Source organism: Macrotis lagotis, chromosome 4 (assembly GCF_037893015.1).
Source record: "Macrotis lagotis isolate mMagLag1 chromosome 4, bilby.v1.9.chrom.fasta, whole genome shotgun sequence".
Classification (NCBI taxonomy): Eukaryota; Metazoa; Chordata; class Mammalia; order Peramelemorphia; family Peramelidae; genus Macrotis; species Macrotis lagotis.
In genome coordinates, this window is record NC_133661.1 from 32,145,480 (window position 1) to 32,168,008 (window position 22,529).

At 40.6% G+C, this 22,529-nt stretch overlaps 1 protein-coding gene across 1 annotated transcript; it reads right to left on the reverse strand.

Annotated features, from left to right (window-relative positions):
* Nucleotides 1-4,943: 4,943 nt before the first annotated feature.
* Nucleotides 4,944-19,071, reverse strand: LOC141520701 (perforin-1-like). Its single transcript, XM_074232459.1, has 3 exons — nt 18,986-19,071; nt 10,018-10,573; nt 4,944-8,700 (listed from the first exon to the last, which is right to left on the reverse strand). Exons 2-3 carry the CDS (start codon nt 10,566-10,568, stop codon nt 7,572-7,574), a joined length of 1,680 nt encoding a protein of 559 aa, XP_074088560.1. The 5' UTR covers nt 10,569-10,573; nt 18,986-19,071; the 3' UTR covers nt 4,944-7,571.
* Nucleotides 19,072-22,529: the final 3,458 nt, after the last annotated feature.

Here is a 22,529-nt window from a genome sequence, read left to right on the forward strand (position 1 = left end):
TTAGATGTTCATTGCAGGAAGAGATCATACAGACAAATCTTTTCAATGAGCCAGGCCCCAGATCTTCCAGGTGAGTCATTTCTTTAAGGGAATCCTATCTCAACTGAGGCCGAGATTGTCTCACCACTACTGTATCTTGAGATCACAAAAATATCTAGAGCAACTCTTTTTTGTGGTGGCAAAGAATTGGAAATTGAGGGAATACTCGTCAAGTGGGGAATGACTGAACAAATTGGGGTATATGAATATGATAGAACATTATGGCTACATAAGAAATCATGAGGGATGGTCTTCAGAATAACCCGTCCCCCTTCTCCTGTCATTGGTGGACTTGGCTCAGGGCCTTCAGGCCCCAGAGCCAATCACCTGGGACCCTTCACCCACATTCTGGGGTGATTGGGAACCAGACTGATTGTTTCCAGAACTGATGCTAAGTGAAGTGAGCAGAACCAGAAGAATATTGAATGATGATCAATCATGATGGACTTGTTCAAGCAGCACAATAATCAAAGACAATTCCACATCTAAAGAAGGATCTGTGGAGTGTAAATGAAGACAAAGTGCATTATTTTCAATTTTTAAAAATTGTCTTAGATGTTATATTTTCTCTCTCTAATATATTTTTTTTCCATTTTGATTTGAATCTTTTTTCACAACCTGGTTAATATGGATCTATGTTTAGCATGGTGATACATGTAGAGCCTATATTAGATTGCTTTCTGTCGGGGTAGGGAGAGAAGTGAGAGAACTCAAATCCTTGTAAAAAATGATTGTTGAAAACTACCATTGCATGTAATTGGGAAAATAAATAAATGAAATATTAAAAAATAATTATAACAGTTCACATTTTATAGCAATTGGCACTTTGCAAAATGGTTTACAAATATTGTCTCATTTGATCCTCACCACAATGTTTCCCAGTTTACAGATGGAGAAACTGAGACTCAGAGGGGTTAAGTGACTTGCCAGGTTCACATGGCTAATAAGCATCCGGGGTCAGATTTGAATTCAAGTCTTTCTCCTAACTACATGCCAAATCTATGTCTTGGGGCAGCTGGGTCAAAGGGCTCACATTCTAATTGGGTGAAATAACACAGAGAAAAAAGTTTACGTGTAGGACATATGGTAAGACTGAGGTGGATTGGCTTTTGTTTCTCAATGTGAGTATTGCCTGGGTCTCTGAGCTGGAAGGGACCAAGGTAGAGCTTTGTAGACCCCTCTCTGTTCTTGGTTGGGCATGGATCCTACTAGGACTGGAGCAGAACCTTTATCTCCTTTAATTCAGACTCTACCTGGCTCCTCTGGTTCCAACAGGTCGGTTGGGTGGTGCCAGAACAGCTTTGAAGATAAGGGCTGGCTCTGAGTTGCTATTAGTAGACAGATGTCCACACAAAACATCCAAGTTCTGTAATCAGGACAGGACCCCGAGGGTCCGTCCCCCTTCCCCTGTCATTGAATGGACTTGGCTCAGGGAGTGAGGCCCACCTGACAGGTAGACTTCAGTCTCCAGAGACAATCACCCACATTCCAGGGTGATTGGGGAACCAGGGTGATCCAGAAAGGCAAAGCTCACATTCAGTTACTACTTGACAAGAGAAAGGAGACATCACTTCCCTTTCTCCTCGATTAAATGAGTGGATTGGATGAGATACCCTCTGAGGTTCCTCCTATCTCTGGCTCTTCCAAGTTCTAATTCCTATGAGATCATGGGGGAGAACATTTGGGAGGAGAGGTTTGAACCCAATCAAGATGGAGGGTTATAGGATCATGGACTGTAGGGGACCAATGGATCCAGGGATTCCAAAGTGGGTGGGGAAATAGATTGTCCCCCTTCTCCTGTCATTGGTGGATTTGGCTCAGGGAGTGAGGCCCATCTGACAGGTAGACTTCAGTCTCCAGAGACAATCACCCAGGACCCTTCACCCACATTCCAGGGTGATTGGGGAACCAGGGTGATTGTTTCCAGAAAGGCAAAGCTCACATTCAGTTACTACTGGAAGGGAGAAGTGAATGGATTGGATGAGATGACCTCTGAGGTCCCCCCTGACTCTGGCCCCTCCAAGTTCTAATTCCTATGAAATCATAGGGAAGAATATTTGGGGGGAGGGGTTTGAACCCCAAGATGGAGGGTTATAGGATCATGGGTTGTAGGGCACCAATGGATCCAGGGATTCCAAAGTGGGTGGGGAAGCAGATTGTATATATAAGAAGCAGCAGATAGGGATGGAATCTGGAGTTGGTGAAGGAGCTCAGTGTGTAGGCAGCCTGGAAGGGTTGCTGGGTGCAAGACTAGAAAGGGATTTAAATGTCGAACAGAAGAACTGATATTTTGGGGGGCAAAAGGAAGCCACTAGAGCTTCTTGAGCAGGGAAGTTGAGGTAGAGTTCCACTTTAGGAATATTCATTTGGCATCTTAGAGGAGGATGGATTGGAAAGGGGAAAGATGAGAGTCCGCAGGGAGGTCAATGGTTTATTGTTGTGGCCACAAATGCTCAGATGTATAAGAGGGGGGGAGTCACTTGCACCAAGAGCTTTAAAGACACCATGATGATCATCTGGTCTAACCTCAGTAGAGAGAACATGTGTGAGCCCCCTGGGTGGTGACCCAGAGCCCATTGGGGTGTCTGATGAGAGAGGGAGCCCCTGAAAAAGTTGGTCCAGTGCCCAGTGGTCATCACTACCCAGCAGTTTTGAAAGAAACAACAGGGCGGGTATGCATATGTGTGTGTGTGTGTGTGTGTGTGTGTGTGTGTGTGTGTGTGTGTGTGTACACATTTTTTTTTGTGTTCTATCAAAAAACTGGGGCTTGTGGCGGGGCGGGGATAGATTTGGATTAAGAGTCCCAGGTTGCACTAACATTTTCTGATTGTGTGATCCTGAGCAATCCCCTTTCTCTGAACTTCAGTTTCCTTCATCTATAAAAGAGGCATAATAGATAATAGTAGCATCTCCTTCTCAGAGTTGTAAAAAATAATATATGAAGAGAAAACCATCTCTAAAATGGTGATAATAGCACATAATAATAATAATTGCCTCACAGGGATGAAGTTTTTTGGTTTGATATTTGGACAAGATCTATGATTTCCCTGGTTTAAAAAATCCCCCTCCCCCCCAAGCACGGCAGAGTAAAGACTGCTCTGTAGCTTAGTATCTTGTGATTAAGTGACTTCTTTAAGGCTACCCAGGCAGGATGTGTCAGAGATTCAATCTGAATCCAAAAATGTTCTGACTGCTTCTCTATTGTTCTCATTACTCTTAGCTTATACTGCCCAGGGTTGTGATGAGACTAAAAATTAAATTGTGTCTGAAAGTGTCATATTTATGTGTTGTGACTATTGATATCATTACTTCAGCCTCAGACACTTCCTAATTGTGGGACCCTGGGTAAGTTACTTAACCTTTGCTATTTTGCCTCAGTTTCTTCATCTGTAAAATGGAGACCATGTAGCCTTTACCTCCCAGGCTTGTAGTAAGGCTCAAATGAGATAAGTGTAAAGTGCTTAGTGTGGTGCCTCATGCACAGCAATTACTAGCGGAATGATAGCTGTTGTCTTATCATTGTTTTTCCTGCTTCTCCATCTTGGATCTGTGACTTCTGAGAATGTGGGGATCTAACTTTCCGAGGGGAAACTCACTCCATAAATACAGGTCAGAGACTTGCCTGTTAGTCTTCTTTGCCTGGGGGCACTTGGGACATATCAGGGTTGGACAGCTAGTGTGGGTCACTTGAACTTAGGTCTTACCGACTGCAAGTCCAGCCCTCTGCTTACTAGTCCCTGTTGTTTCTTTGTTATTTTAGGTATTTCTTTAATAATGCCAGGATCTATTTTTTTTTTTTGCATTGAGCCTCACTATCCCCTACATACCTTAGGAGACAGTTCCATGATTGACTGTGGCTGAATCACCTTTTCTTCTGGGAGATCAACCTTTCTAAACCTCAGGTTTATCCCTGGATTATACAACCAGATTCCTCACCTTATCCTCTCCCTAAAACTGAGTATATGACTGAAGTCTTTTTAGGCTGGCAAAACTATAGTAGTGAAGGACTTCAACCTCCCCCTCTCGTGACTAGATAAATCTAACCAAAAAGTAAGGATGAAGTTAAAGAGATGTACAGAATTTTAGATAAGCTAGAGATAATGGATATCTGAAGAGAACTGAATGAAAATAGAAAAGAATTATGTGGGGCAGTTAGGTGGTCCTGTGGATAGAGCATCAACCATGGAGTCAGGAGGACCTGAGTTCAAATCCAACTTCAGACGTGTAATAATTACCTAGCTGTGTGACCTTGGGCAAGTCACTTAACCCCATTGCCTTGCAAAAACCAAAAAAAGGAAAAAGAAAAGAATATGCCTTTTTCTCTGCAGTATATTGCATCCTTACAAAAATCGATCATAAAGCTTAGAAACTTTATAGTTAATGCAAAAAAGGAGAAATATTAAATGTATCCTTTTCAGATGATAATGCAATAAAATTTTATTTAATACAGAACTAAGGAAACATCAAAATCAATTGAAGACTAAATAATTCAATCTTAAAGAATGAGTGGGTCAAAGAACAAGTCACAGAATGACAAAGTTTTATTAAAAAAAGAATGATAATGAAACAATGCATCAAACAGGAAAAACAGTAATCAGAGGACAATTTATATCTCTAAATGCTTACATCAATAAAACATAAAAAGAGCCAGACCAATAAATTGAGTATGAAATTAAAAAAAACTAGAAAAAAGAACAAATTAAAAATCTCCAAAATACCGAATTAGAAATCCTAAAAATTAAAGGTGAGATTAATACAATTGAATGTATGAAAACCATTGAGTTAATAAATAAAACTAGAAATTGGTTTTATGAAAAAATTCAATAAAATAGACAAACCTTTGGTTAATGTGGTTTAAAAAAGAAAGAAGAAAATCAAATTATTATCAGGAATGAAAAGGGTGATTATGATGCTAAGGAAGATGAAATCAAAGCAATTATTTGGGAAATACTTTGATCAATTATATGTCAATAAATATAAGAATTTAAGTGAAATGGAAGAATATTTACAAAAATATACTGTCCATATTGATAGAAGAACTAAAATAGCTAAATGAACCTGTTTTACAAAAAAAAGAAGTTAAATAGGGCATAAATGAGCTTCCTAAGAAAAAAGAATCAAGACCAGATGGATTTACAAGTCAATTCTCCCAAACATTTAAGGATCAACTGATTCCAATATTACATTATTTGGAATAATTGGTAAAGAAGGGGTCCTAACAAATTCCTTTTGTGAAACAAATATGGGACTGAAACCCAAACCAAAAAGAAGAAAAAGAGAGAAAGTTATAGATCAATTTCATTAATGAACATGGATGAAAAAATTCAAAAGAAAACACTATCCAGGAGACTATAACGATACAGCACAAAGATTATACATGAGGACCAGGAAGTCAGGAATGATTTAACATAAAGAAAACTTATCAATTTTTTCTCTTTTAATCAGTTTAAATGACAGTGAGATTGAAATACCAGCCTTTCCTCCAGCTTGTTTATGTAGACTCCTCACTCTTGATTATGGAAGACAATTTCCCCTAACTTGCTTTTTCCTTTCTCTCCCTTTACATTCTTCTTTTAAGCTTATGGAGCCATAGCAGAACCATTCCTAGTCTTTCTGACTAAGTGGACTTGCTTTGTGACCTTTGATGATTAAAGATTCTAGAAGGGACACAAGGATCACCTTTCCATATTAAAATATAAACAGTTAATTTATTGTTGTTTAGATTCTCATGATTGCCTCACTAGAGGTCTTTAAGCACAGGTGGAAGGCCCAATTTTCAGGAATGCTGTAGGGGACATTCTTCTTCAAGTGTTCTTTGGATTAGATGGTCTAGGAGACCATCCCTGGTGCTGGTAATCTTTGTTATGGAATCACTTGAGATGGTTAGGGATGGAGGCAGGGGGATTGCATTTATGACCTCCCAATGCCAGTGAATTCCTTTAGAGCAGGCACTTTCTTGGTTCACATGGTAAGTACTGAAAAAGTGTTGATTGAACGAATGTCTTTGAAGGCAGAGGAATCTGACAAACCATGACAAGAATCAATGAATAGATCACAAAGCATTTTGAAGCACCTACAATGTGTGAGACACAGAGATAAATATAAAACAGTTTATGTTTTTGAGGAATTTACATTCAGCAGAATAGCAATTAATTGACCATGGACAAGAAAGCAGTGAACCAAAGAGATATAAGTTATAAAAAAAAGCAGGGAAACTGGAGCATTGACCCAGGGCAGTAAATTTACTTATTCATTTTTCTGGAGCTAGCAATTATTCTTTTCTTTCCCCAATTGATATTTTATTTTGTTTTCTCAATTTCATATTATGAAAGTTTTTCGATATTCATCCACATGTATATACATATTTAATAGTTACATAATATCCTTCCACCCTTCTTTCCCACCCCTCTCTCCTCAGCAGTTAACTGGTAAACATTGTACATATACATGTGTTTAACATGTTTGTAGATTAGTCATTTTTTGTATGAGGAATTAGGACTAAGGGAAAAGAAAGCCATGAGAAAGGAAAGAAAATCTAAGAGAAATTTTTAAAAAATGAACATAGTGTTCTTTCAGATTCTGTAGTTTTTGTTTGTTTTGTTTTTCTTCCCGTGGATATGGATGGCATTGTCCATAACAGGTCTCACAGGGTTATCCTAGCTCTCTGAACTGCTGAGAGGAGCGGCGTACTTCAAGGTTGATCAGCTCACAATGCTGTTGTCAGTGTATACAGAGTTATTTTGGTTCTGCGCCCTTCACTCAACATCAGTTCCTGTAATTCATTCCATGCTTCTCTAGAGTTCAACCATTCATGGTCTCCTATAGAACAGTAGTACTCCATAACATTTACATCCCATAACTTGTTCAACTGATAGGCGTTTCCTCAGTTTCTAATTCTTTGCTGTCACACAAAAGGCTTCTCTAGCATTTGAAGTCCTTTAGGCATATAAGCAATGGTTTTTAGTAACCTGAATAATTCACTAAAGTAGGAAGCTACCAGATGGTGGGCTGAGGTGAGCCCCCACCCTCCCTGCTCCCCATTCTGTTCCATGGGGATGCAGTGCTCCTCTTCCCCTAATCAGAGGTCATCCTTTTTTGGTTCTTGCTCTGGACACAAAAATTCCTAGGCATGGTTCTGAATAAGCATTTGAACTCCATCCTGTTTTCTAACCCAAATATTCACAGACTCACTCACCCCTAGGGCTAAATGACAACTCTTCAGTGAGGATTACCCAGCTCTCAAACAAGAGCCCCATTACCATCCTACCAGTTTCAAGATTGGATGTGTAAGTCTGGACAGGACTTTTGAAGCCATTTGGTTCAACCCATTCAATTTAAAAATAAGGAAACTGAGGCACAGGGAAATTAAGTGATTTGTTCAAAGTATCTCATGTAGTAAGGAAAAGAAGTGAAATTTGAATCCAGGTCTCCTCTCCAAATTTGCTGCTTCTCCCATTGTACCACATAGCTTTTTAGTCTACTAAGATTTGAAAACAATCCTCTGCTGACATTTACCCCTCTTGTTGGAACTTTTACCACACAGCTCCACTCCGGTTTCCTACTGGCTCCCCAAGGGTTCCATGAGGGGCATAGTCTAGACACTTGGTTCCCTTGAGATGGGGCTTACACGTCACTTGGTAATGGAACTTTAGGGCACCATGTTGGAAGTGGCAATGCTCCCACTGTCCTCCTGCCACTGGCTGATGGTCACAAGAGCCCAGAAGGTCATCATCCCAGCCATGATCTGCATCCCACACCTGTAGCCTCAAGGGTGCACCTACAACCAGCTGCACAGTCCCAAAGTCCAGTTTAGTATTCCATTTGGGATTGTTGCTGTTCCATATCACAGGTGTCCTTAGCTCCTTGTTTCCAAAGAAGGCCTTGATATAGGCATCAGTTGGTGTGGAGTAATCTCCCCACAGGTGGCTGGCGCTGAAGTTGCTCACCTCCAGATGAGCCAACCCGTTCTCCTTGGGACAGCAGTCACCATTGGTGAAGGTGGATGCCTGGCAAACACATTGGCATGAGTCTCTGGGGTTTTTCTTTTGCCCTGGTGGGCAGGGTTTGCTACAATTCTGCCACCGGGCTCTGCTGTTCACATAGTGGCTCACAGCACGTCTTAACTCCTCCCTCCAGGGATTCTTAGATCTCAGTAGAAAATGCAGGGATTCCAGGTTATAGGACACCAGTCCAGGCTTACTAGAAAGTGATTTTGTCCATTCTGAGAACTTTGTAGACCCATCTTGATCTGAGAAAAGCAGTTCCAATGAGCCCCCGTTCAAGTCCCCTCCCTCCACCTCCACTTTGCGCTCACTGTAGGTGTTGTGGAAGGAGACCTTGATGTTGTGTTTCTTCTTATCTTCCTCACATTTCTTGAGTTCTGATGTGGCAACAGCAGCACCCACACTCACGGCTGCCTCCACTTGGAGGCAGGCACTCACCTCATTGGATTTGAGCCCATCTAGAGCCAACTTACATGTACGAAGGGCAGTAATGTCTGTGGTCCGACCCCCCAACTCCACTGACTTGAGAAAGTGGGTGCCATAATTGGTGATGAACCGATAGTAGTCAGTAATAGTGGAGGTGTTGAATTTGTGGGGCAGAGACTTGAGAGCTTGAAGGAACTCTTGAGTCAAGGGGGGTCGCTGTACTAGATGAAATCTGTGAGTGGAAAGAAAACCATCATAGATTCTCAGAGAGAGAGATGAGTGGATTGTTTAACATAATCTTATAGGTCCCAAGAAGGGGCCTCATTTATCATCATATCTATTTTTGCTTTCCTCTTTTATAGATGAGGAAATTGAGATGTGGAGTAGAGAAATTGTTTAATTTTGTAATAACTGATAAAACCAGGATCCAGACTTGTGACTTCCATTCCAGGTTCAGATCTATCCTACTACCAATCCATGCTTAGGGATCTTCTATTCCCATTCTCTATAGTCTCCTCTGGTGGGTCAACTAGCTCAGCACTTGGAGCAAACATTCCTGGGTTCAAATTCCAACTAGGCTATTTTGATACCTGTGAGTCATTGGCAATGTTATTTTTCCCCTTCTGAACCTCTCCTTTCTCATTTATTAAGGGATGAGACTGGATTAGATCATCTCTAAGCCTCCTTTCAGCTCTGAATCACCTTGTGACCCTAGGATTCCCCCAAATGGTCTTTTATTTTTTTTTCTCCAATTGATATTTTATTTTATTTTTTTCCAATGACATATTAGGAACATTTTTCAACATTCATTCACCTGCTGGGCCATCTCTAGTATTGGGGAAGTCACAGTTTATCCATGTAACTTATTTCACTTTTGAACATCTCCAGCTGTTAGGAGGGTTTTGCTTTTGGTTTGGTTGTATATTAAGATAATATCTCTATCCTATAACTTGTCTGCCTCTTTATTTTTCTTGGATTTTCTTGTGGGTCTAAATAGAACAAACCTATTTTCTCTTTTCTCATGATTTTCTTATCAGTTTTCAAATATTTGAAGATGGTGGCCATGAGAAATACTCTCCAGATTAAAAAGAAAATTTTTCTTTCTTTCTTTCTTTCTTTCTTTCTTTCTTTCTTTCTTTCTTTCTTTCTTTCTTTCTTTCTTTCTTTCTTTCCTTCTTTCTCTCTCTCTCTCTCTCTCTCTCTCTCTCTCTCTCTCTCTCTCTCTCTCTCTCTCTCTCTCTCTCTCCCTCCCTCCCTTCCTCCCTTCCTTCCCTCCTCCCTCCCTTCCTTCCACTCCTTCCTTCCTTCCTTCCTTCCTTCCTTCCTTCCTTCCTTCCTTCCTTCCTTCCTTCCTTCCTTCCTTCCTTCCTTCCTCTGTCCCTTTCTCCTTTCCTTCCTTTCTCTTTTCAAGCATCCAGGGACTAGCTGTATAAGTGATTTCTGTCAACTCTCATTCAGATGACACTTTTTGCCCCTGTGCCCAATGGTCTTTGTTCCTTCTTTCCTGTGTCCTGGCCTCTGTGTAGCCCACTCCACCTTCCTCTCCTACCTGTAACGACTACACTGCGCCGTGTCGATGGTGAAACTGTACTCGTCCTGGTGGGTCTTTCCAGCTGCAAAATCAGCTGCTTTAGAGTGAGACGCAGCCACAGACATTCTGATATCAATGCCAGGCTTGGGCTGAACCTCCAGGCCCTGCTTCCAGTCATTCTGGATCTTCTTGGACGTCTCAGCGGCCACTTCCATTATGGAGTTGGCCTCAGTTTTGAATACATTTCTCTCACAATTGGTACCTTTAGTGCGCCAGTCAGTGATGGCCAAGGGAAGACGCTGGTACTGGCCTTCTTGTAGATCATTTCGGCACAGGGTACAGGTGCCATCCGGACGCTCAAATTTCTGGGTGTCCACAGGGAAATAGCCCGTCTGGCGGAGGGTGGTAACATCTATGCCCTCCCCTGCTAGATCCCAGCCGGGTACAAAGTCCTGATGGCGGCGACATTCTGCTCGGTTGGCTGTTCGGCAGCGGGCAGCTGTGGGCCTGGGCAACTGAAGGATCATGTGAATGAAGAAGAAGACAAAGAGGGAGGAGGAGGAGGTCATCTTGCCTGCAGAGAGAGGAAGGAGATGATGAAGAAGCTCGGAGCCCAGTAAGGTATGGGAGTAGGTGACAGGCTCTCCTGTCTGCTGTCTGAGGACAGCTAGTTTATTTATTATTGTCAAAGGTTCCATCTGGAGAGATAAATTATTTGGCCAATTACGAGGGAACCTGCTGTAGGAAGATGGCAATTCCATGTCATTCCTATGTAAGGAATGTCCAAACTGAGAGAGATCTTTTTATTTTTTATTTTTATTTTTTGGGGTTTTTTTGCAAGGCAAATGGGGTTAAGTGTCTTGCCCAAGGTCACACAGCTAGGTAATTATTAAGTGTCTGAGACCAGATTTGAACCCAGGTACTCCTGACTCCAAGGCCGGTGCTTTATCCACTACGCCACCTAGCCGCCCTCAAACTGAGAGAGATCTTAAAAGATGTTCAGGCTAGAAGTTTCTATAGAACATTAGACATAGAAAGTCAGAGGAGAGGGACCTCAAAAGAGAAAATTGAAACTCAGAGGCCCTTAGAACATGGACTTGTAGAGATAGGAGGGACTTTAGAATATAAAGCAGAGCTAGAGAGACTTTGAGAATAAAGAATGTCAAAGATAAAAACAAAACAAAAAAATCTAAAAAAAAAAGAATGTCAAAGATAGGATGGTTCTTAGATCATGGAACGTAAGATGTCAATAAAGGGGGATATTAGAAAATAGACCACAGCATGTCAGAGTCTCAAGAACCTGAGAACCCCAAATTGGGCAAAGAGGTAGTAAAATGAGCTTGAATTTGGAATACAGATGATCTGACTTCCCCACATCAAACAGTCTCCAAGAATGAGATCTGAGAATGAAGTAAGGCTGCAGGGCAGCTGGGTGGCCCATGGATGGAGCACTGGGCCTGGAGTCTGGAAGACTCATCTTTCTGAGTCAAATCTGACCCTATATTCTTATTGACTGTATGATCCTGACCTAGTCACTTAACTCTACCTCTTCTTCTTCATTTGAAAATGAATTAGAGAAGAAAGTAACAAACCATTCCAGTATCTTTGCCAAGAAAATTCCAAATGGGTCACAAAGAGTCAGACATGATTGAAGTGACAGAACAATACCATGAAGTAAGGAAACTTTTTTAAACACCCACACTAGAACCTTTAAATTCAGTTGAGTCTTTTCTCCTTCCATTACTCAAAACACTTTAAAAGTCTCTCTTTGGGAACAGCCTTCATATTGTATCATATGATAACACAGGGAGATAGACTGAGCCTATGATTTCATTATGGAGGGCATTCATGAGTAAGGAAATTCTCTCTACACATATGCAAATTGATCCCTTCTATGTAATTTAGAACCTCATTGTCTTTGGATCCCAGTTACTTCCCATGGAGCCTGTCATAATGCTTTGCTGAGAGGTTAGGAGATTTCCCCAAGACCACACAGTGGACATCTTTTACAAATACTTAAATTTTTTTTTTATTTAAGGCAATGGAGTTAAGTGACTTGCCCAAGGCAATTATTAAGTGTCTGAGGCTGGATTTGAACTCAGGTCCTCTTGACTCCAGGCTGGTGCTCTATCCACTGCACCACCTAGCTGCCCCTATGATGGACATCTTTTGAGGGTAGATTTGCTATTTGGAAACAAAGTCATTTTGTAACTGGTGATAGAACTGGAAGGGGATGGGTACAGCTTTTATGACTCTGAGTCACTGGTGTCCAATTTAAAAAGGAATTGGAGTTACTAAACCACACATAAGGGCTGTGTGCGGACTTAGAAAATGGCATGTTAACATTATCTATGTTCTATTGATTTTGTAAAACATTTCCTAAATATACATTAATCTGCTCCACCTCTTCTTTAAGTGACATAACCTTAAATAGCCGGGACTGTAGTGGTTCAGAAGAAAATCCCACAAAGCTTTCTGAGCAGTGACATCTCTGGTACAATAGATATTTGGCCTGATAACATTCAGTTGGTTGTGTTGGTAACTAGAACAAATCAAGTTCCTGTTGGTTTCCTTACCTAAAGAATGGCACTGCCTACCTTGGTTGCTAGAGAAATGGGAGCCTTGATAATTTCTAATGAGAGTGAGGAGTTAAAAATGGGCAGCCTTGCTGGTACCCAAAATATCAAGAGAACTAGAGAATTCTCCCAGTATGTTGGGTGGATTACCTGTGGAGAATTTATGGGAGGACATGGACCAGAAGGACTCAGAATAAAAGCCTATTGAACAGTTTAGGATCAATGTCACTGAGAGATAGCATCAGATGCATGCTGGCAAATGCTTATCAATCAGCTCTTTGGACCAAAAAAAAAGTGTTCGCTGTATTATTAACTTTTTCTCCATCACTTTCTTAAGTCTAAATAAAAATAACAATAAAAACCAATGAGCCGTGCCCTGATTGTACTGTTTTTGGATTTCCAAGGTCTAAAGGCTCACTCTGAAAATTTAACACTTGGCTCTGGGAAGCAGCTCATTTGAACTGGTTCCAACACACCCTTTAGGGACCACCTACCTCAGTGGGAACACCTGGCATGTTTCTTTAAGCATTAGTCTTATAAATGGACCTCTGTGTGATTGTAATGACCAACCTTGGTCCGAAAGAAGACATGAGAAAGCTTCCTCCCTCCCCTCTTAACAGAGGAGGGCCATTATGGGTACATGCCTCTACTGTCAAACTTGGTTGAGGATGCACTGCTTAGTTTAACTGACCTGATTTTTGTTATTTGTTATAGGGAATGATTTCCAGGGTAAGGGATTGGGGGGAGGGATATATTTGGAAATGAAGATGCCAACACTGGTGATGATGATGATCTTGTAACTTTGTGTTTGCAATGGGTACAAAAGTCTGAAACTAGAGACTAGTACTGATGCCCCTGTATGTAGATGACATTTGGTCATCAGTGGTTTTTGTCCCTGTTTCCCCAACTCAACACCAACCCTCTCTTCCCCCCCCCCCCCCCAGGCCCAATCTGGTCTCATTCTCATAGCTCAACAGAACTGACAGCAACCTGGTGATTCAATCTGATGGCTTTGACCTCTCTTTCTTTAAAGCAGATGGAGTGCTGGGGTCATGGCTTTGGCCCTTGAAGATTAAAACAAGGAGCATGAGTTCTATACATGGGGAGGTTGCCATGTGGAAGAGTGATTAGAAAGAAGCCCAGCGAAAAATTGCTCTAAATCATTACTGATTAGAGAAATGCAAATTAAAACATCTCTGAGATACCATCTCACACCTCACAGACTGACTAATATGACCAGAAAGGACAATGATCAATGTTGGAAGGGATGTGGTAAATCTGGGACACTAACACATTGTTGTTGGAGCTGTGAACTCATCCAGCCTTTCTGGAGAGCATTTTGGAATTATACCCAAAGGGCAACAAAAATGTGCATACCTTTTGATCCAGCAATACCACTACCGGGTCTATACCCTGAAGAGATTAGAAAAGGGATAAAAACAAAAATATTCATAGCAGCCCTCTTTGTGGTGGCAAAGAATTGAAATTAAGTAAATGTCCTTCAATTGGGGGATGGCTTTAACAAACTGTGGTGTATGTATGTTATGGAACACTATTGTTCTATTAGAAACCAGGGGGGACGGGAATTCAGGGAAGCCTGGAGGGATTTGTATGAACTGTTGCTGAGGGAGATGAGCAGAACCAGAAGAACATTGTACACCCTAACAGCAACATGGGGGTGATGATCAACCTTGATGGACTCGCTCATTCCATCAGTGCAACAAGGGACACTCTGGGGCTGTCTGTGATGGAGAATACCATCTGTATCCAGAGAAAGAACTGGGGTTTGAACAAAGACCAAGGACTATTACCTTTAACTTAGAAAAAAACTGTTATCTTATTATGTAATTTTGCTATCTCTTATACTTTATGTTTCTTCCTTAAGGATATGAGTTCTCTCTCATTACATTCAATTTGGATCAATGTATATCATGGAAACAATGTAAAGACTAACAGACTGCCTTCTGTGGGGGGTAGGGAAGCAAGATTGGGAAAAAATTTGTAAAATTCAAAATAAATAAAATCTTTCTAAAAAAATTTGGAGTCAAAAGATTTGGGTTCAGATTCTAATTCTGTCCCTTCTTATGACTTTATTTTTCTTTTTTTGTTATTGCTGTTTTTGGCAAGGCTTTTGCTCAAGGTTACACAACAAGCATCAAGTGTCTGAGGAATCAGGGCCAGTGCTGTATGCACTGCATCACCTAACTGCTCTTCTTGTGACTTTTCTCAGCCTCAGTTTCCTTCCTCTGTCAAATGTAAGATTGACCTTGGAGGACTCTAAGGTCTTTATCATTGGTTATTCCATGATTCTGTGACTTATTCTTCTTGGTTCCAGCAGGCATGCATAAAAGGAATGATGAAATATATTTCAGCTCCATATAAGGAAGCATTCAATTTCTAACAGCTGGAGTTGTCCCTGAATGGATCAGATTGTCTGGTGGAGTGAGTAGAAATCTCCAAGATTCAATATGAGTTTCTTTGATGCTATGAAAAGGGACTTTGTTCTGGGAAGGGACCTGAGCTTATGAGGGGAACTAATGCTTTGGAAAGAGAATAATCTTTGTCTTTTTTTAGCAAGGCAATGGGGTTAAGTGATGTGCCCAAGGTCACACAGCTCAGTCTGAGGCTAATGTGAACTCAGGTCCTCCTGACTCCAGGGGCCAGTGCTCTATCCACTGCACCATCCAGTTGTCTCTGGGAATAATCTTAAATAGTCATTTTGGCAGCAAGGCCAAGTAGATCAAAACATACCCTCGCTGTGGACCAAACAGCATGGATTGTGTCATCTGGCCTGATTTGTAATTATGAAGTGAAAATAATATAATAAATAACTAAGACAAATTGAAGGAAGTGTGTATGTGAGGAATTAGTTCCTATAGAGACTTCCAGCTGTTCAGGGTGAGCATGTTGAAGTTTGCAACCTCTTTAAATTTTGATGCTCTTGGGAAGAGAATTATTATGTTCATTTGGAGCAATATGGGAGGAATAATGAATTTAATATTTAAAATAATTTAATTTCAGAGATCCTTTTCACAGGCAGACTCTGGTCCTGGGAAGCCATGAAAACAAAGCAGCCAGAGTCAATTGTTTTGATCCAGACAAGGCCTGCATTCTTTTGCCTCCATTAAGTGAAGGGAATGAGTATAAACTATACTGTACCTAAGCAGAATAATGAGATACCTCCAAGACTATCCACTTAGCCATTCCCACAGGACTTAAGGACACCTGGGTTGTACTTGAATGGACACAGCTGATATGAATGTTGTATTGTCCTGTAAGTTGGGCTTGTCCTGGGAAGATCACTTAAGTCCCCCCCAAATGATTGTTCTGTGATCCACTTACCCTCTCCCTTTCCCATGATGATCATATATATATATGTATATATATATCTTATCTATATCTATCTATATCTATATCTGTCTATCCATCCATCCATCCATCCATCCATCCATCCATCCATCCATCCATACATCCATACATCTGTACATCCAAACATTTATCTATCTATCTACCTTTCTATCTATCTCTCTATCTCTCTATCATATCTGACTGCACAACAGAAAGGGGGAACTCCTACCAGGAGAAATCTCACAATTTGCCCATCAGTTCCTTGCAACAAAAGGAATGAATAAACCACTACTTGTTTATTGGCACCTTTTTCTCTGCCAACTCTGTCACGTGGAGGTTAGAGACTGGCTCAGTAAAAATTCGGTTAACACTTTAATACAAAGTCATACTTGTCCCACCCTAGGCATGACTCAGGGATGGGGCAGAGGCTTGTGGAAGTGACAGATAAGGAAATGCCTCAACTTGAGAATCCCAGACTGGATAGAAGCTTATTTAGAGAATTCTAGAATCTCAGAGCAGGAAGAGGCTGCAGAGGGCATCTGGGCTAACACATCCATTTGAGTAAGACAGCAGCAATTCATGGATGTCACATGGGGGCCATCCTCAAGGAAATTCATTAATTCAGCAAACTATAGGTAGTTAATGTATGCTGACTTCTTTTCTGGGTCCAAACGAAGGGCGTCTGATTCTGACTGTGCTCCATGTTACCTGAATGATCTTAGCCAAATCACTAAGGGCTACCAGGCTTTAATTTCTTTCCTTTTCTATAAATTATGAGATTGGCTCAGATGATCTCAAAGGTCCCTTTCATCTCTAAAGCTGATGATCCTAAGAAGGTTTAGTCAAGACACAATTTCCTGTTCTCAGTTTATAGTTCAAAAGAGGAACAAGATTCAAGCACAGATCACAACATCAAAACATATTTTATAAGTATTTTGGAGGGCACTGGTAAGGGAATCCTCATCAGAGAATATACAATCTTAGAGAAGGCCATGAATGCTGTAAATCTTTAGTCTTAGTGAATGGCCTGGTACCCCTGAGATATATAGTAAACCGATCAGCATTTTTTTTTTAAACCAGGAATTGTTTTAAGCTTAGGGATACAAGGAAAGGTAAACATAAATAACAAGAACAACCCCCACCCGTAATCCCAAAATGAGCTATCACAGTCACGGCTTTCAGGAAGCTTCCACTTGAATGGGAAAGACACCATTCAGGTAGCAGCACAGGAACAAGCTATTTAGAGAATTTGTGCAAGGCCAAGTCAAAGCTGGGGCACTGGGCAAGATCTACAAAAATCAATTTAGGAATCAGAGATGAGGAGGGAGAGATTTCCAGGTTTGTGGGACAGGCTGGGAGAAGCCAGGAGGAGTGTTGGTAAGAGGAGCTAGATCATAGTACCCACCGAGGGACTAAGTATAAGAAGATGGGGAAACTAGGAAGGTGGCAGGTTGTCAGAAAGCCTGGGTGCCCACCAAAGAAAAGAGCCTAGAGGCAAATTCAGAGAATTCAAGGAGGGTGGGAATATGAGATGTTAGGGTTGTCTATGAGTATATGCCATCTTCCCTTAGGTGCCCACAGCTCTCATATGTCTGGGCTGGCCCTAGCGTCCTCCCCTGCCTTCCCCACTGGCCTTCCCCACCGGCACCTGACTTTTCTCCAGATGTATCCTGGAGCTGACCCCTTGGAACTCTCCTGGGAAATAGAAACCACAAGAATGCCAAGGCCATGGTGACTTCCATGGTACTAAGCTCATTAGAAATAGTGAATCCAGATCACTCCCATTTCTGCAGGTTTTATAGTATCTTCTTCCTCCATAAGTCCTATGAGACCGAGGACAATAATTTTCATTTTATAATTAGAAAAAGGAGACTTGTCCCAGGCAACTGGATAGGGTAGTTAATAGAGTGCTGATTTAGAGGTCAGGAAGAACTGAATTTAAATCCTGCCTTAGATACTTACCAGGCTGTGTGGCCCTGGACAAATCACTTAACTTCTCTCAGTCTCAATATAATAATAATAATAGATCTAATAATAGCTACCTCACAGGATTTTCATGAGGATCAATGAGAAAACATGTAAAAGATCTTTGTAAACCCTAAAGCACTATATAAATATTATTGATTATTGCTATGGAAGCTGCTGCATTTTGTGGTTGCTGCTGTTACAGGTGTGGCAGCAGCTGCTGCTGCTGCTGCTACTACTACTGCTATCACCACTACTTCCACTACCACTACCACCACTACTCCTACCCATACTCTTATCACTCCTATTACCACTATTGCCATTACTACTACTACCACTACAACTACTACCACCACTACCACTACCACTACTACCACTACTACCACTACTACCACTACTACCACTACCACTACTACCACCACTACTATTACCTATTACCATTACTACCTACTCCTACTGCTATTACTACACAGGAGCAAACAACTAGTAACCTCTAGAGTTTGAACCCAGTGCTTCTAATTTCAAGTGTGATTTCAAGTTTCTGAGTTCAAACACTGCTTGCTACAATAACAAGAATTAACTATAGCAGTAACTTATATTCTAAAAGGGATCTTAGAGTCTAAGCCCAGAGGTATCCTACACCATGGTGATGGACTTGCCATTCCCATGTCTGGCTAATATAATAGGGAAGGGATTTGTGGAAGTTATGGAGATGGGGTTTGGTGTGGGGTGGCGACTGACCTCTTAAAGTCACTCTATGGAGGGAACTGGGGGTCAGTCCCTTGGGAGTCTTGTTGGGTTGCCCCAAGGATCACAGGCTCCAGAACTGACATGAGAATTCCAGATTCTGAAGGGACCTGAGAGATTAGCCAGTACAATCCTCTCCTTTTACAGATATTTTCATCTGAAACCCAGGGAAATAAAGAAACTTGCCCCAAATGCCCCAATTGGTAAGTAGAAAGTGGAACTGGAGCTCTAGATCTGATACTTTGCTTTCTCAGCAGGAGTTGGGTCTCCAATGGGACACCATGAGCCTCAGGGACCAGTTCCCACCCCCCCACCCCCATACCTCAGGCTTCTGCTTCCAGTAGCCTTACCTGAACAGCTGCTGATCCTAACTGCAGTCTCCCCCTCTCTCTCTCTGACAGGGCCTCTTCAAATGGTGCTTCAGTGACATCACCCTTCCCACCTCACCCGGTAGAGAGGCTTACCACATACTCTGTCACCCAGGTAACCAGACCCATCATTTCTCATTCTTCTCCTCCCCAAGCGCTATGATTGGTCTTCTCTTACCTCCCCATCTTTCTTTTTTTCACAACCCCACCTCCTGTCCAAAACCTTGTCATCTGGGTCTGCCTATATAGCATGAGAGAAAATGAACCAAAATTATTAACTGTTTCCATTTTCGCTAGTGCAGTTTCCTCTACTGTGGAGTTCACTGGTATTTGATTCTAATAGGTGATGACCTCAGTTCTGAGGAGGGTAGAGAGACAGGGGAACCATGACTACACAGGAATTTTACTGCATCTTTGGGAAGGAGAATGCACAAGCAGTGACAAATGACATGATAATTGCCACTTTTTGTCCAGGGACAGTAGATGGAATGAGAGTTGGCCTTGACCCTGAGAGACTTGGACTGGAATCCCATCTCTCAGAATTATTAGCCTAACCTCTATGATCTTCTCTTTCCTCATCTGTAAAATGAATGTTTAGACTAAAGCAATGATTTTCAAACTTTTTTGATCTCAGCATTTCTTTTTTTAATTACTGTTTTTTAAGACTTATCCTTTTCCCTTTCTTCTTGTGCACTCCTCTTTCTTAATCCACCCCTTTTTAAATGAGATCATCCCATCGTGGTTGTCTTGTATCTGGCTTCTGTTTATGTAGACACCTTCTAATTGCCCTACTAAGAGTAAAGTTACATCTATCATCCTCCCATATAGGAATGTAAACAGTTTAACTTTATTGAGATCCTTATGATTATTCTTTTTATGTTTTTCTTGAGTCTTGTGTTTGATTGTCCAATTTTCTTTTTTAGCATTGATCTTTTCATTAGTATTGCTTGGAAGTCCCCTATTTCATTAAATATCCATTTGCTCCTGAAGGATCATACTCAGTTTTGTTGGATAAGTTATTTTTGCTTGTAATCTTGGCTCCTTTGACTTACAGAATATCAGTTTTCAAGCCCTCCCCTCCTTTAATGTGGAATCCATTAAATTTTGTGTGATTCTGATTGTGGATCCACAATTCTTTTTTCTGATTCCTTGACTTCTGAGTTCTGGAATTTGTCTATAATATTCCTAGGAGTTTTCATTTTGGGATCTCTTTCATGAGGTGTTTGGTGTATTCATTCAATTTCTATTTTACTTTCTGTAGCTAAGATATTGGCTCAGTTTTCATTGATAATTTCTTGGAATATGATATCTATGCTCTCTTCTTTTTTGAATATGGCTTTTATTAATTCTTAAGGTAGTTCAATAATTCTTAAATTATCTTTTCTCAATCTGTTTTCTAGGTCAGTTGTTTTTTCAATGAGGTATTTCGCATTTACCTCTATTTTTTTATTCTTTTGACTTTGTTTTATCTTTTCTTTATGTATTATGGAATCATTAACTTTTATTGGACTAATTCTAATTTTTAAGTATTTTTTCTCCAGTAAGCTTTTATACTTCTTTTTCCATTTGGCATATTCTTCTTTTTAGGAGGTTCTTTTCTTCAGTGAATTTTTGTTCCTCTTTTACCGTTAGGATTGTTTTCTTCAGTATTTTTGATGTTTTTTGCCATTAATTCTCTTTTCATAATTTTCTTATATCACTTTCATTTCTTTTCCCAGTTTTCTCTCTGTAATTTTATTCCTTTCTCTAATTCTTCCAGGAATGTATATTGAACTTGGGCCCAGTAATCTCTTTTCTTTGAGACTTTGCTTGTGAATGTTATCACATTATTGTTTTTTCTGAGTTTATTATGTCTTGGTTCTCCCTGCCCCCTTGGTAGCATTTTATGGTCAAGTTCTTTATGTTGTTGCTGCTGTTTGCCCATTTTCCAATCTACCTTTTGATTTTGAATGTTATATTATATTTGAATGTTCACCTGGGAGAGTAGAAGCATTGTTTCAACCTTCAGACTTTTTGCTGCTATTTTCAGAACTAGTTCTGGAGGTCTTCAAGTTTTCAATGCTTCCAAGGTGGTTTGATCTCAGGAGATATGTAGGCATTGATCTCCTGAACTACGCTCTGGTCTTTACCCAAGAAGGACTCCTTGTTCTCTATAGCTGAAAGTATTAATCTTTGCTTGGCTCTGGAACCATGACTTTTTTTTTCAGCTACAAGCACTAGGGTCCCTCCCTATCCTGGAACTGTGACCTGGAGCTGCATATGGGCAATGATATTTTGAATCAGTATCAGCTATATCCAGTGTTGGTAAAAGGTCCCCTGTAATTGTTCTCTGACCAGTTTTCTGATTCCCTTACTATATCTGGGCTGAGAGTTCTCCAAACTACTGTAAATATGACTTTGGGCTAACTCCTACTCCCTGTGCCACAGATCTTTTCTGTTGACCTTTTAAGTTGTCTTAGTCTAGCAAAATGTCTCACTCTAACCTTTTGCTGGCTCTGCCACTTCAACTTTTTTTGGAGAGTTATTTTAAAGTTGTTTGGAGGGGAATCTTGGGAGATTCCAGCTGGGTGGCTGTCTCTAATCTTTCATCTTGGTTCCTGGTTCCAATATTTTTTGTTTTAGGCAATCAAGATTGACTAACTTGGTCAGGATCACACAACTAATAGTATTAAGGGGCTGGGGCTTGGTTTGAATTTAGGTCCTTTGTAATTACTGACTCTATGAGAAATCAAAACACAATACTTCAAAACCAAAAGAATGAAAAATTAGAAGAAAATGTGAAACATCTCATTGAAAAAACAACTGATCTGTAAAACGGATTCAGGAAAGATAATTTAAAAATTATTGGGATACCTGAAAGTCATGATCAGGAAAAGAACCTTGACATCATTTTTAAAGAATTCTTACAGGAAAATTGCCATGATATCCTAGAAGCAGAGGGCAAAATAGAAATGGAGAGAATCTACTGATCTCACCTGGAAAGAGATCCAAAAAAAACCACCCCTCAGGAATATTGTACCCAAGTTCTAGAACTCCTAAGAAAATATTACAAGCAGCCAGAAGGACACAATTCAAATATCGTGGAGCTGCAGTCAGGATCACACAGGACTTAGCAGTAACTACATTAAGGGTTCATAGGGCTTGGTATATAATATTCCGGAAGGCAAAAGAACTCAGAATGCAACCAAGAATCAGCTACCCAGCAAAACTGAATGTCCTCTTCCAGGGAAAAAGATGGACTTTCAATGAAACAGGGGAATTTCAAATGTTCCTGTTGGAATAGCCAGAGCTGAACAGAAACTTTGATCTTCAAATACAGGACTCAGGTGAAGCATGTAGATTGGAGGAGAAGGGGAAAATATGAGGGACTTAATGATGATGAACTGCATGTATTGCTGCATAGAAAAATGATACTGATAATACTCATGAGAAACTTCTCATTAAATAGAGCAGGTAGAAGGAGCTTTTATAGATGAAGCACAGGAGAGAGCTGAATTTGAAGATATAATATATTGTAAAAATGGAG